This window comes from Diaphorina citri, unplaced genomic scaffold (genome assembly GCF_000475195.1).
Source record: "Diaphorina citri unplaced genomic scaffold, Diaci psyllid genome assembly version 1.1 scaffold620, whole genome shotgun sequence".
Taxonomy (NCBI): Eukaryota; Metazoa; Arthropoda; class Insecta; order Hemiptera; family Psyllidae; genus Diaphorina; species Diaphorina citri.
In genome coordinates, this window is record NW_007378053.1 from 59189 (window position 1) to 73124 (window position 13936).

Genomic DNA, 13936 nt, shown 5'->3' on the forward strand with positions numbered 1-13936 from the left:
CAACTTGATTAGAACCTTTCGGGTCTTCTCCAACCATCATCTTGTCGGCGCCGATCTGATAAGACACAATGATAATGACAGATGGCGCCGACAAGATGATGGATTAGGGGAGACCCGGAAAGTTCTATCGTGCTTCACAGGTACTATATTTCATTCAGATTTAATTACATCAACTGGCAACGTACTGAGGAGTCTTATACATTCGACAGCTTACAGCAAACACGGGTTGTTATTTTTTTAGTCCAAACCCCGGGTCAGTAATTCAGCATTTAATTTCATTCTTCACTTAAAATAATTAATGGACGTTGAGGAAACCCAACTGTTTGAGCTCTCCGTACAGCGAACTATCGCAACTTCCGTCGCAACCCTCGTAGTATCGGTCTACTCCGCCACCCGTCCACCCCCGCCCTAAAGGCAGAAGGCGAGCGCTCTCGCAAAGGCAGCCTGCCCGGTAGTAAAAGGTTGTGGATCTTCTCCCTCCTTAATAACCACTTAAATCAACCTGATACAAAGTATAGTACAACTTAAGAATCAGCCCGTATCACCGGTGAGACATAGGTTAAAATACACAATGAATTCGTCTGTATGCCTTTGTAATCCCATATAATTCGCGACTATTTTATTTTATTGAATTAGAAGAAGAATAAGAAAGACGGAAAAAGGGCACAGTCTGCCCCAGCCGTAAAAAAGCAGCGATCCATTAGCCGAAAAACCCGACCACCGTAAACCAAACCGATGTTTTTTAAAATGCTCACTTATTAAAAGCCTGAGTTAGAAACGACTAAGAAAATCGTTCCCCTTTAAAGTCCGTTCATACGAGCTTTTCGGGGTCCGTCTTCTGTTTATTATTTATATTCCAACTTGACTATGAATGCAGTCCTAATGTCACTGCCAGTATGGACTACACAGTAGTACTCTCTTAGGCAAAAGGCGGAGTAAGTTGTAGTGTAGCGAGAGGGTGTCGGGTGACCTAAAGACGGCAGCCTCACGCCTGTTACCAACAAGTGGGCGAGCGCGAGTGAAGCAATCCGGCTAAACTTTAAGGACCTTCTCTTATTTGTTGTGTGTGCAGCGTGATTCGATGTGTGAGTTCCTTCTTCAGTTCGTTTATCTCTGCTAACTACCTCCTCTATATCCTATACCTCTTTCTCTTTCTTTCCATACATCCTTCCTCTTCTCCTTTCCTCCCTCTCTTTGTCTTAAATAGAATGGATGGTTAACGTAACTCTTCTTTAACTTGACTTCACACAGTGTTCAAAATCACTGAATCCATTCTTCTTAAAGCTCAATAAGGGTTACCTATTCCAACAAGCTTACCATACAATTTCTTGAACTCGATGAGTTAGGACTAATGGAAGTGAGTAGGTCTCAAGGGCCAGGTCAGGACATTAGGCCGAGAGGGATCAAAAAGATCGCATGGATCATAAGAGAAACGGGGTACTTAAAGGGAGGCAACCAGCGGCGGGAGGAGAGTAGGAGTAGGGGAGGTAAGTGGTATATTTAGAACATGGCCAACCCCAACCGACCCCAACAAACGACGGGTCGACCCAAACAACAACAGATAAGTGAAAGACAAAGCGCCAAGAGACAACGTGGTCAAAGACGACGTACATCCTTAACGACAACTTCGGCGCAGCGACCTCTCGTCCAGCGATACCGAGACGAGTGAAGCGAGAACTAGTGCAAGCGGACGCACCCTGGAGCCCACTGTACGGACTCTTCTTGCCCTTTTTTACACCAGTAGTAGCCACCTTGTTGTGTCGGGTGGAGACACTGGCTCACAGTTGGCGAGCGGAGTTGGCGCGCGCCTATGCCGTCCCCGCCTTTAAAAGATGGGGTTGTGAGAAGTAAGGATCAATGTGCCGTACCGTTTCTTACACAGGACCTTCATTACGTTTTTGCCACGAGGCTCCATGTGTGTGGTATGTTTATGTATTAGTACAGATGAGGGGGAGGTCGTAGGACTCAGCATAGCCCCAGGATACATGTTGGCTCCAGACCCCCCGAAGGGCCTCCTCCGTGTCTCTGTGTACGGAAGACCAAGCATAACACATTATCACACACCTCCGACTACCTCCGTATCAAAATGAACACCTCCACTTCTCCCTCTCCTTTCTCCTCCTCCTCCGACCTCTTACTACTACCAAAACCTCGGGCCCCGGGGAACAACCGGGGGACGTCGACTCGGTGCTCCTGGCAGACTGGTCGGCTCACAGGGACCCTTTAACTTTTTTAATTGTTTAATCATGTAAAATATTAACCTAGCAACATGAGTTGTGGTAGGGTATTTTAATTGGAAAATTTTTTTCTCAAACTGCTCCCTTTGACATTGACGTCCCAGAAATAGCAAGGGCTTTACGCTCTCTCTTTCCTCCTTTCCTATCCTCTTTCGGTCGCAGTCGTCTGGGCGTTGTAATAGGGTAGTGCGCTATTGTAGGGCGCGCACGCCCTTAGCTTTAGGGGCCGGGACGCGGATGTTCCGGATGGGTTGATTGATTGATCCAGACCGATTCTAATTGGAGTGCGCGGAGTGATAGAGAAGTAACGAGTGTCCATGATAAAGTAAGTCTAATAAACGGCATCTTGCATTTCCATTGGTTTTTTGCACGAGGCTCAAATGGTCTCCGAGCATACTTATGACCGGGTCCATAATAAACTCCCTTTGTGGACCGGACCATCTGAGGTCAATACAATAAACAGATAAACACTTTAACATGGGATTGTAGACCCAGCTGCATCAGACGGCTTTGATTCCCAGATGATTTCAAATTTGGTTGGAATCAGTGAAGGGGAAATTTGTGTATTGCGTACATGTTATTTGTTGTATTTTTAAAATAATGAGATGCGCAGTAAATTGGGATCAAGGGTTTTGGGTTTTCTTTCTTATTATTCTCTTTCTTCATTCAAACTGTTGTTTCTTGGTTGTGGCTTTCAATATTGGTGAACGGGTTTTTCTTCCCCCCTTCAGTTTTAGCTACTACTATGTACATTTGTACATACCTACAACTGTGGTGGTAAGGAGGGGGGAAGTTGTTTATTGATTTACGCAAATGTGTGCATTCAAAAGATGGTCAAATAATTGCACCTTGACTGGGATCCGAACCCTCGCCCAGCTGTTTACGTTTCGATATTATGAACCTTAGAACCTAGAACGTGGGCAACTGTAATTATTTAATTAAACTTAAGGGGACATTCGTTCGTCCCTTGAACTTTATGGGCAGCTGTAATTAAACTTAAGAGGAAATTCGTTCGTCCCTCAAACTTTACCTCTCCAAAAGAAAGTGGTATCTAAATTAAATTTGTTTCGATTTGTTGCCTCCTCTGTTAAATGTGCAGCAAAGAGTGGCCAAAGCTCAGGAGCCTGCCCCTCGCCCCTTTGAACAGGTAAAAACCTTGGAAACTTGCACCTTTTAGCAACACTTGTAGTATTCGTTGAGCTTTTCAGTGTTGTAGACCTTTTAAATGATTGATTGATCAAATTAAAATGTTTTTAGTTTGAAATCTCTATGCACTTTATCTGGTAAATTTGTAATGTTTTTGATTGTCCTTGTGAAAATTTAATTTTTTGTCTTTTTCTTGTCACATTCATTTTGTGTGATAACGTCATGTTGCTGCCGTTTTGACCGGTCTAAAGAAATATGCGGTTTAGGTAAAAAATACCTAATTTATTGCTTTTTCCTTTTTTGTCTAATTTATTACTAAAGCTTTTTCGCTTTCTTTTAAAATGTGTGTTTTTTTTCAACTATTAATTAGCATGATTCTTCAAAACATTTTTCGATAAATCGCACCATTGATGGTTGGATTTTATGTATTTATTATTTTTACTACACTCAAAAGAAATTGTGTAAAAAATGTTTGGTAGGTGCTTGTCTATTCTAGCTTAGCACTAGCAGCCTGTTTAGCTCTGCATGTTGTAATTTTTGTTAATAGTATTGATAATTTGATATTGATAAATAAAATAGGAGTTGTAATTTATTATCTGAATAGCTCTTTATTTTCTCATCTCATCTGCTATTTTTTGGACTTTTTTCAACTCTGTTGCTGGCTCTTACTAGTATTTTTGCGATAAAGCGCTTTAACCTATAATTCTTTGTTTTTTACTTGTTACCTCTATTTTTTCTACTTTTGTCACTAAATGTTACAAAACCTATGCGTCATTTCTCTTGTATTTGTTCTGCATTCTCATCACCCACGCTTTTGTTTTGATTTCAGGATGATAACGAGGGCCCTGTTACCAAAAGTATTCGCCTCACTTCATCCCTCATCTTGAGGAACCTAGTCATCTACTCCACTACTGGCAGAAGGTACGTCGCTCTCATTGTACTTTTTTTAAAATGTTTTGATAGAGGTGCCATCGTGAGATAGGTGCCTTTCCTATCTCACGGACACGGGAAGTAAGTAATAGGTTTGGTTAGTCATCTACTCCACTACTGGCAGAAGGTACGTCGCTCTCCTTGTACTTTTTTTAAAATGTTTTGATAGAGGTGCCATCGTGAGATAAGTGCCTTTCCTATCTCACGGACACGGGAAGTAAGTAATAGGTTTGGCAACAACTAAGGTCTTACTGTCCCAAAACTGAAGAGAAGAGGACAAGATAGGAGAAAGTCGACCTGTCCGAGAACGAATTTTGTCCATTATAGGAAGGAATGTATTTTTGTCTTGAAATTTTAACATTAATTAGTCATCTACTCCACTACTGGCAGAAGGTACGTCGCTCTCCTTGTACTTTTTTTAAAATGTTTTGATAGAGGTGCCATCGTGAGATATGTAGGTGCCTTTCCTATCTCACGGACACGGGAAGTAAGTAATAGGTTTGGTAACAACTAAGGTCTTACTGTCCCAAAATTGAAGAGAAGAGGACAAGATAGGAGAAAGTCGACCTGTCCGAGAACGAATTTTGTCCATCTAGTATTAAATTCCTTATCCTATAGGAAAAAATGTATTTTTGTCTTGAAATTTTAACATTAACGTTAATATGAATCTCATGTTTCAGGCATCTTGTGAGTTATGAACCTCATTGAATTGTAACAACTAAGGTCAAAATTGAAGAGAAGAGGACATGATAGGAGAAAGTCGACCTGTCCGAGAACGAATTTTGTCCATCTAGGATAAAGTTCCTTATCCTATAGGAAGGAATGTAAAGTAATGTATTTTTGTCTTGAAATTTTAACATTAACGTTAATATGTATCTCATGTTTCAGGCATCTTGTGAGTTATGAACCTCATCTAGCTAGTGTTGCTCTGAGCAATGTGGAATCATCGAAAACAATCGCCCAGGTTCTGTTCGACATGAACGATACTCAGTCCAGGTGACCTGACAAGGGGACGCATGCCTTAAATGACACCCCTAGCACCTAAACTGGGACCCCGGAACCCTTGGCTGCTCCCAATATAGCACCTCTAGCTCCTCAACTGGGACCACGAAATCCTTGGTTGCTTCTAAAGTGGGACTCATGTCCTAAATGGCACCCGTAGCTCCTAAACTGGGACCCTGGAAACCTTTCGCTGCTCCTAAAGTGGAACTGATGTCCTAAATGGCACCCCTAGCTCCTAAACTGGGACCCCGAACCCCTTGGCTGCTCTTAAAGTGGGATCTATGTCCTAAATGGCACCCCTAGCTCCTAAAGTGGGACCTATGTCCTGTGTTCCCAATGGAACCCCTAGCTAATCCCCTGTGACACCCCAGCTGTTTATGAAATCAGTAGATCAGTACTAAGTAACACCTGTGACTCTTGGCTGTACCTAATGTGGGGTACTTTAATAGAACCATTAGCTGTTCCTAAATCAAGACCCACAGCTATTCCTTCAGAGTGTTGAGACAATGCTGTGTACCTAAATGAAACTTGAGTCAAGAAAATTGTTTTTAAGTTGAGCAAAGTTCGAGTAGATTACTATTGTTACCATGTAACGTGTATTTATAGTGACAAAACAATTGTCACATAGATCAAGCCTACAACATGAAAATCATGCTTTTTATGCTTGTTCTATTGTTTTAAAACAGTCCAATATCCTCGATCTGAAGCGCCAGTTTTACTTTTTTCTTTGAATTTTATTTCTATTTATCTATCTAGCACGGGAAACATCAGCAAGGCACCAGGACAGCAACAAATGAGACTGAACGGGGTCACCATCAACATGCAACAGGTCACCAATCATATAATAGAGGTAAGAGTCTTGGGATTCGAACCCCTGACCTCCCCTTTACCAGGCGAGAGCACCTGGACTAATGTTCCCAAAGTCATTGTTTTTTTCCCCAAGTGATAGAGCCTTTGTTTTTGTATATATGTATTGTTATTGATAGAAAATAAACGCCCCTGAGGAAGTACTTTGCAGTCCCGGGGGGAAAAAAGTACATAATAGAGTCAATATTTAACCAATCACTCAATAGATCTGTTCAGTTTTACATTAAAGACTGTCCATAGAAATAATTTTCCTGATTTTTACCACGGATTTCTTTAGTATGTCAGCCCATTTAGCTTGAACAGTAGTGAGACTGGTTTGTGAACTTTATCCTGAACATATGAGGTTCGTTCTCGGAACGTCTTGCTTTCTCCTATCCAGTCCTCCTTTCTCTTCGATTTTGGGACGATAGGACCTCCGTTGTTACAGTAATTTGGACCAGTGGTGGGTTTTATTATTTTTATAACTTGTTTTTTGGTTCTATTCTCAGAACTCTCTGGACCCCAAACAACAGCCGAGCCCCGCCCCTGGAGGCGGTTCTAACGAACTCTCCTCCTCCAGTATAGGCGTGAACACCTCCCAGCCCCCCTCGGAACCCTCGCAACCTCCGCCCCTGGCCCCTCTCTCAGGACCCAATAGCACCCGAGTAGGGGACTCGGCAAGCACGTTAACAGGCGTCAGGGCTAGGTGTTGTCTGAAACACTTAAACACAGCTTCTATTACATTATTTTATTATTTTTAACAAGCAAACAATGTTAACTAAATAACTACCTATTAGCTAGAACAAATGGTATTTTATAAGGGTTTGTTTTTCAGCCATTGGTCCGTGTGTGTGTGTCTGTCTGTAAACAAAATATCTCGAGAACGGTAAGAGCTCAAATGTGACAAGGATGCCATTCGAAACTTTCCTAGGATCGGTGCAACGCTTTGCGGTTTTTGTAACCGCTTTTTGGCGGTTTTCGGTATAATTCAGTTCGATAGAAGTCATTCAGTTCGAGGGAGTCAGAAAGGTGTAGTTCAAAGTTTTCCGATAGTATTCTTGGTAATTTTGTTCAGGACAGCTACTATCACGTCACGTGATAGTAGTGTGTTTTTACCTCTATGATCAGTTTTCCGTGGCGAAGCTCGGGCAACCTTCTAGTAAATATGTATGCAATTTAAGTCTATGATTTGTTATGAATTGCAGACTATCCTAAATCCCGCCGGTCCGTCCCAGGGCAGTACACCTGGTCAGAATATCATAGTAACCGGAGGTGGCACAGGAGGACCTAGGCAAATCCTAGTGACTGGAACACCGGGGGGTGTGCTACCCCAGCGTCTGTCCATGGGGGGACAGCACTATGTGGTGACACAACAGCCGCAACTTGTACAGGTGAGTAGAAGTATACCGCTCCACAGTGGCGTAGCGTGTATTTATGGCGTGTATGGCGGCCATACAACTCAAAAGTTCACTCTAATGCCCATAAATATTAATGGCATGGCATGTACTGTGATAGGACTTGGTAGACCTGTGCATGAGCCCTGCACGCCCTACACTTGAATTTAGACCACGCTACGCCACTGCCGCTCCAGATGTTTTTTCTCCCGCTCTCATAATGTTCCTTTAACTCTCCCATGAACCAAGCACACCTAAATTCCTATCCAGCCTTGGAAGCCAAGCAGTTCCATTATAGAAGGCGCTAGGCCGCGGGTTCGATTCCCGCCCGGGGCGGATTTTATCCTGATGGGACAGTTCCATTATGGAAAAATATAGGGACGCTCGAGGAAAATGGCTTAATGGTCAATGTCATCCCATTATTTCCCTACAATGTCATTGCTAGCTTCCAAGGCAGGGCAGGAGTTTAAGTGAACAGAGTTCATTGGAGCGAAGAACATATAGGACTGATGGGTTGAGTGGAAGAGCTCACTGTGTGAGAATCCTGCCATAATAAAGCCTTCGAAGAAAAAGAAGGTGAATCTCTAAGGTTAATTTTATGGAGGTGTTGAGCTAAACAGTCCCAATATAAAATGTCTAATTTGTTAATTTTCTCAATTTCCCAGGGACACTCGTTTTAAAAAAGGTTAATTTTATGGAGGTGTTGAGCTAAACAGTCCCAATATAAAATGTCTAATTTGTTAATTTTCTCAATTTCCCAGGGACACTCGGGTCAGACGGTCCTCGTGGCTCAGGCTGCAGGGGGCCAACAAGGGGGCCCCGGCTCCAAAACCATCATCATTCTCCAGCCCTCCTCCTCCTCCTCTTCCTCTTCCCCTCTCACCTCCACAAGTAAAACTATCGCCTCCATAGCCTCCACCACTATTACCACCAATACGAATTCCTCTTCCCCTCTCACCTCCACAAGTAAAACTATCGCCTCCATAGCCTCCACCACTATTACCACCAATACGAACCAGAAGGTCATAGTCTCTGTGCCTCCTCCGGGAACCCCCCAGACCTCGGTTGTACATAGGACCCCGATACGACCTCAGACTGCTGGAGGTGAGTAGACATTTTTATTATTATTTGTAATATTTTTACCTCGGCACCGTTTTTGCATTACTTCCAGGCACATTCTTTTACATCCATGCCTAACTAGGAATGGAAAAGTTTGGGTAGAAAATTTCCGCCCCTGCCGGTATTCGAATCCAGCACCTCCGGGTTGAGTCAGTGCTCTTGACCACTCGGTCACAGAGGTGGGCTGTGTTTTTCCACCGATGATGACCACATTTCTTTCCGTTCTTCTCAGGCATGTCGACCCCGAGTATCCCCAACTCAGCCACTACTGTGATCAAACAAGTGCCGGACACAAGGCCCATGCGACCTGCTCTTCAACCGAGCGGCTTTCAACAGCAATTCCTACAGCAGCAGAAACTGGTGCAACAGCAACAACAGCAAACCCCACCTCAACAGAAACTAATACAACAACAAACCCCTGGGCAGCAACAACCCCAGCAACCCCCAACCGGACAGTTTATATGTGAATGGAGGGGATGTATGAGGTGCCAACCGAGCGGCTTTCAACAGCAATTCCTACAGCAGCAGAAACTGGTGCAACAGCAAACCCCACCTCAACAGAAAGTAATACAACAACAAACCCCTGGGCAGCAACAACCCCAGCAACCCCCAACCGGACAGTTTATATGTGAATGGAGGGGATGTATGAGGTGAGGAATAGGGAGGACGTGGGTTCGATCCCAACCGAGGGAAACTTATGGGCAAAGAAATATAGGTACGCTAAGAAGAAGCCCGATCTAGTGACTGGGCTCCGGAACTCTATTATAATATATCAGGATTGAGGGAGCTCAAGTCTTTAACATACCATTCGAACAACCTAAATCATTGGAAATAACTCGGTAATGAAATTCTTCTACCCAAGTCTCCTAAAACTTGTGACACCCTTTCAGTCATTTCTTTCTCAATGCAATGGTAGTAAGATAAATTCTGTTGTCTCTCCCTCCTTTTCCTCTTCTCCTTCCTACCTACCTTCCAACTAGGGTGTTGGAAGGCCGATCTAGTGACTGGACTCCGGAACTCTATTATAATATATCAGGATTGAGGTAGCTCAAGTCTTTAACATACCATTCGAACAACCTTAATCATTGGAAATAACTCAGTAATGGAATTCTTCTACCCTAAGTCTCCTAAAACTTGTGACACCCTATCAGTCATTTCTTTCTCAATGCAATGGTAGTAAGATAAATTCTGTTGTCTCTCCCTCCTTTTCCTCTTCTCCTTCCTACCTACCTTTCTGAAAACTAGGGTGTTGGAAGCCCAATCTAGTGACTGGGCTCGGGAACTCTATTATAATATATCAGGATTGAGGTAGCTCAAGTCCATTCGAACAACCTAAATCATTGGAAATAACTCAGTAATGGAATTCTTCTACCCTAAATCTCCTAAAACTTGTGGCACCCTATCAGTCATTTCTTTCTCAATGCAATAGTAGTAAGGTAAATTCTGTTGTTCCTCCCTCCTTTTCCTCTTCTCCTTCCTACCTACCTTCCTTTCTCTTTCTCCATATCCCTATATCTCCATCCATCGCTCTATTTGTTTTTACTTTCTTCTTGATCTTCGTTTACTTAGTGCCACTTTTTTGTTTTCTCTTCCAGGAATTTCAAATCGGCTAACGATCCCTATATCTCCTCCATCCATCGTTCTATTTGTTTTTACTTTCTTCTTGATCTTCGTTTACTTAGTGCCACTTTTTTGTTTTCTCTTCCAGGAATTTCAAATCGGCTAACGAAGTGTACATGCACGCGTGTGAAAACCATTGTCCTGTCACTCCGACGGCAGAAATCCAGTGTCTGTGGGAGCGATGTGATGTGATGAGGCGGAAACGATTCTCTCATATGACACATCTGTATGACCGCCACTGTAATCCTGACGTAAGTATCAGTTCAACCTTATTTATATTTGTTTCTGGTTGGGGGACTTTTAGCATACTTGCCTGAAATTTCCCTTGCTAAAGAATCAGCAAAGATTGAGTCCGAAAATTATTAACTCGTAAAATTTTGTAGCCAAAACCAAATGCCAGCCCAAAAGCGATCACCCTAGGGCTGACGAAAAACGCCGGCCCCGTCTGAACACGGGAGAAGGCGAGAAAGAATAAGAAGAAGATTATTATTTTATTTTTATTTTTCACCGCTTAATATACCTAATGTTCCGTATGGTCTGCTTAAGTAATCACCTAAAATTGGATACGAGACTTTGCCACCAAAAATTCACGACAAGAATTTCATGATATGAAACTATAGTCCAACTAAATTCACCAATAATTCCTCCCTCTTCTAGGTGTTGAAAATGATGGCCGTCCGACGGAAACAGCTCTCGCTGAGCGGGAAGACGGAAATCCCGCCCCCACCTGCCCCCACGCCTCATCCTGGCTATGCTCCCAACGCTGCCTTCAACGCTATCAAGCGACATGCCCTCGAGTTTGTCAACCCCAAGGAGTTGCAGGTAATTAATAAAATCACTTCTTACTTTAGTTTACGACTTAATGACTGGGGCCACAACCTGATTTTTTTATTGTTGGGCAAACGACATCGACAGCTTACATATTCTTGAGAGTTCATTGCAACGGTCAATACATTAATTAGACTTACTTTATCATGGACACTCGTTGCTATCTTGAAAGCCCAGAAGGGATTAGGTAGTAGAACAGCCGCGGTAGACAGTAATAGTAACACAGAATAGTCTACCGCGGCTGTTCTACTACCCAACCTCTTCTGGGCTTTCAAGATAGTAACGAGTGTCCATGATAAAGTAAGTCTAATAAACGGCATCTTGCATTTCCATTGGTTTTTTGCACGAGGCTCAAATGGTCTCCGAGCATACTTATGACCGGATCCATACTCGGCCATCTGAGGTCAATACAATAAACAGATAAACACTTTAACATGGGATTGTAGACCCAGCTGCATCAGACGGCTTTGATTCCCAGATGATTTCAAATTTGGTTGGAATCAGTGAAGGGGAAATTTGTGTATTGCGTACATGTTATTTGTTGTATTTTTAAAATAATGAGATGCGCAGTAAATTGGGATCAAGGGTTTTGGGTTTTCTTTCTTATTATTCTCTTTCTTCATTCAAACTGTTGTTTCTTGGTTGTGGCTTTCAATATTGGTGAACGGGTTTTTTTTCCCCCCTTCAGTTTTAGCTACTACTATGTACATTTGTACATACCTACAACTGTGGTGGTAAGGAGGGGGGAAGTTGTTTATTGATTTACGCAAATGTGTGCATTCAAAAGATGGTCAAATAATTGCACCTTGACTGGGATCCGAACCCTCGCCCAGCTGTTTACGTGGCGATATTATGAACCTTAGAACCTAGAACGTGGGCAACTGTAATTATTTAATTAAACTTAAGGGGGCATTCGTTCGTCCCTTGAACTTTATTTTGGGTTTTCTTCCTTATTATTCTCTTTCTTTCCAACTGTTGGTTCTTTGGTTATGGCTTTCAATATTGGTGAACGGGTTTTTTTTTTTATTATTTCCTTCAGTTTTAGCTACTACTATGTACATTTGTACATACCTACAACTGTGGTGGTAAGGAGGGGGGAAGTTGTTGATTGATTTACGCAAATGTGTACATTCAAAAGATGGTCAAATAATTGCACCTTGACTGGGATCCGAACCCTCGCCCAGCTGTTTACGTTTCGATATTATGAACCTTAGAACCTAGAACGTGGGCAACTGTAATTATTTAATTAAACTTAAGGGGGCATTCGTTCGTCCCTTGAACTTTATGGGCAGCTGTAATTAAACTTAAGAGGAAATTCGTTCGTCCCTCAAACTTTACCTCTCCAAAAGAAAGTGGTATCTAAATTAAATTTGTTTCGATTTGTTGCCTCCTCTGTTAAATGTGCAGCAAAGAGTGGCCAAAGCTCAGGAGCCTGCCCCTCGCCCCTTTGAACAGGTAAAAACCTTGGAAACTTGCACCTTTTAGCAACACTTGTAGTATTCGTTGAGCTTTTCAGTGTTGTAGACCTTTTAAATGATTGATTGATCAAATTAAAATGTTTTTTAGTTTGAAATCTCTATGCACTTTATCTGGTAAATTTGTAATGTTTTTGATTGTCCTTGTGAAAATTTAATTTTTTGTCTTTTTCTTGTCACATTCATTTTGTGTGATAACGTCATGTTGCTGCCGTTTTGACCGGTCTAAAGAAATATGCGGTTTAGGTAAAAAATACCTAATTTATTGCTTTTTCCTTTTTTGTCTAATTTATTACTAAAGCTTTTTCGCTTTCTTTTAAAATGTGTGGTTTTTTTTTTTTCAATTATTAATTAGCATGATTCTTCAAAACATTTTTCGATAAATCGCACCATTGATGGTTGGATTTTATGTATTTATTATTTTTACTACACTACATTCGTTCGTCCCTTGAACTTTATGGGCAGCTGTAATTAAACTTAAGGGGAAATTCGTTCGTCCCTCAAACTTTACCTCTCCAAAAGAAAGTGGTATCTAAACTAAATTTGTTTCCATTTGTTGCCTCCTCTGTTAAATGTGCAGCAAAGAGTGGCCAAAGCTCAGGAGCCTGCCCCTCGCCCCTTTGAACAGGTAAAAACCTTGGAAACTTGCACCTTTTAGCAACACTTGTAGTATTCGTTGAGCTTTTCAGTGTTGTAGACCTTTTAAATGATTGATTGATCAAATTAAAATGTTTTTAGTTTGAAATCTCTATGCACTTTATCTGGTAAATTTGTAATGTTTTTGATTGTCCTTGTAAAAATTTATTTTTTTGTCTTTTTCTTGTCACATTCATTTTGTGTGATAACGTCATGTTGCTGCCGGTTTGACCGGTCTAAAGAAATATGCGGTTTAGAGTAAATTTGTAATGTTTTTGATCGTCCTTGTAAAAATTTAATTTTTTGTCTTTTTCTTGTCACATTCATTTTGTGTGATAACGTCATGTTGCTGCCGGTTTGACCGGTCTAAAGAAATATGCGGTTTAGGTAAAAAATACCTAATTTATTGCTTTTTCCTTTTTTGTCTAATTTATTACTAAAGCTTTTTCGCTTTCTTTTAAAATGTGTGTTTTTTTTTCCAACTATTAATTAGCATGATTCTTCAAAACATTTTTCGATAAATCGCACCATTAATGGTTGGATTTTATGTATTTATTATTTTTACTACACTCAAAAGAAATTGTGTAAAAAATGTTTGGTAGGTGCTTGTCTATTCTAGCTTAGCACTAGCAGCCTGTTTAGCTCTGCATGTTGTAATTTTTGTTAATAGTATTGATAATTTGATATTGATAAATAAAATGGG

General features: G+C 41.5%; 1 protein-coding gene across 1 annotated transcript in view; it reads left to right on the forward strand.

Moving 5' to 3' along the window:
- LOC103510575 (AT-rich interactive domain-containing protein 2-like) overlaps positions 1–13936 on the forward strand; it is a 40309-nt gene that overhangs the window by 25367 nt on the left and 1006 nt on the right. The window contains exons 10-14 of the mRNA XM_026824603.1: positions 8578–8659; positions 8907–9159; positions 10383–10545; positions 10952–11116; positions 12530–12577. Of these exons, the coding sequence (XP_026680404.1) occupies positions 8578–8659; positions 8907–9159; positions 10383–10545; positions 10952–11116; positions 12530–12577 (711 nt within the window). The remainder of the gene's footprint in view (positions 1–8577; positions 8660–8906; positions 9160–10382; positions 10546–10951; positions 11117–12529; positions 12578–13936) is intronic.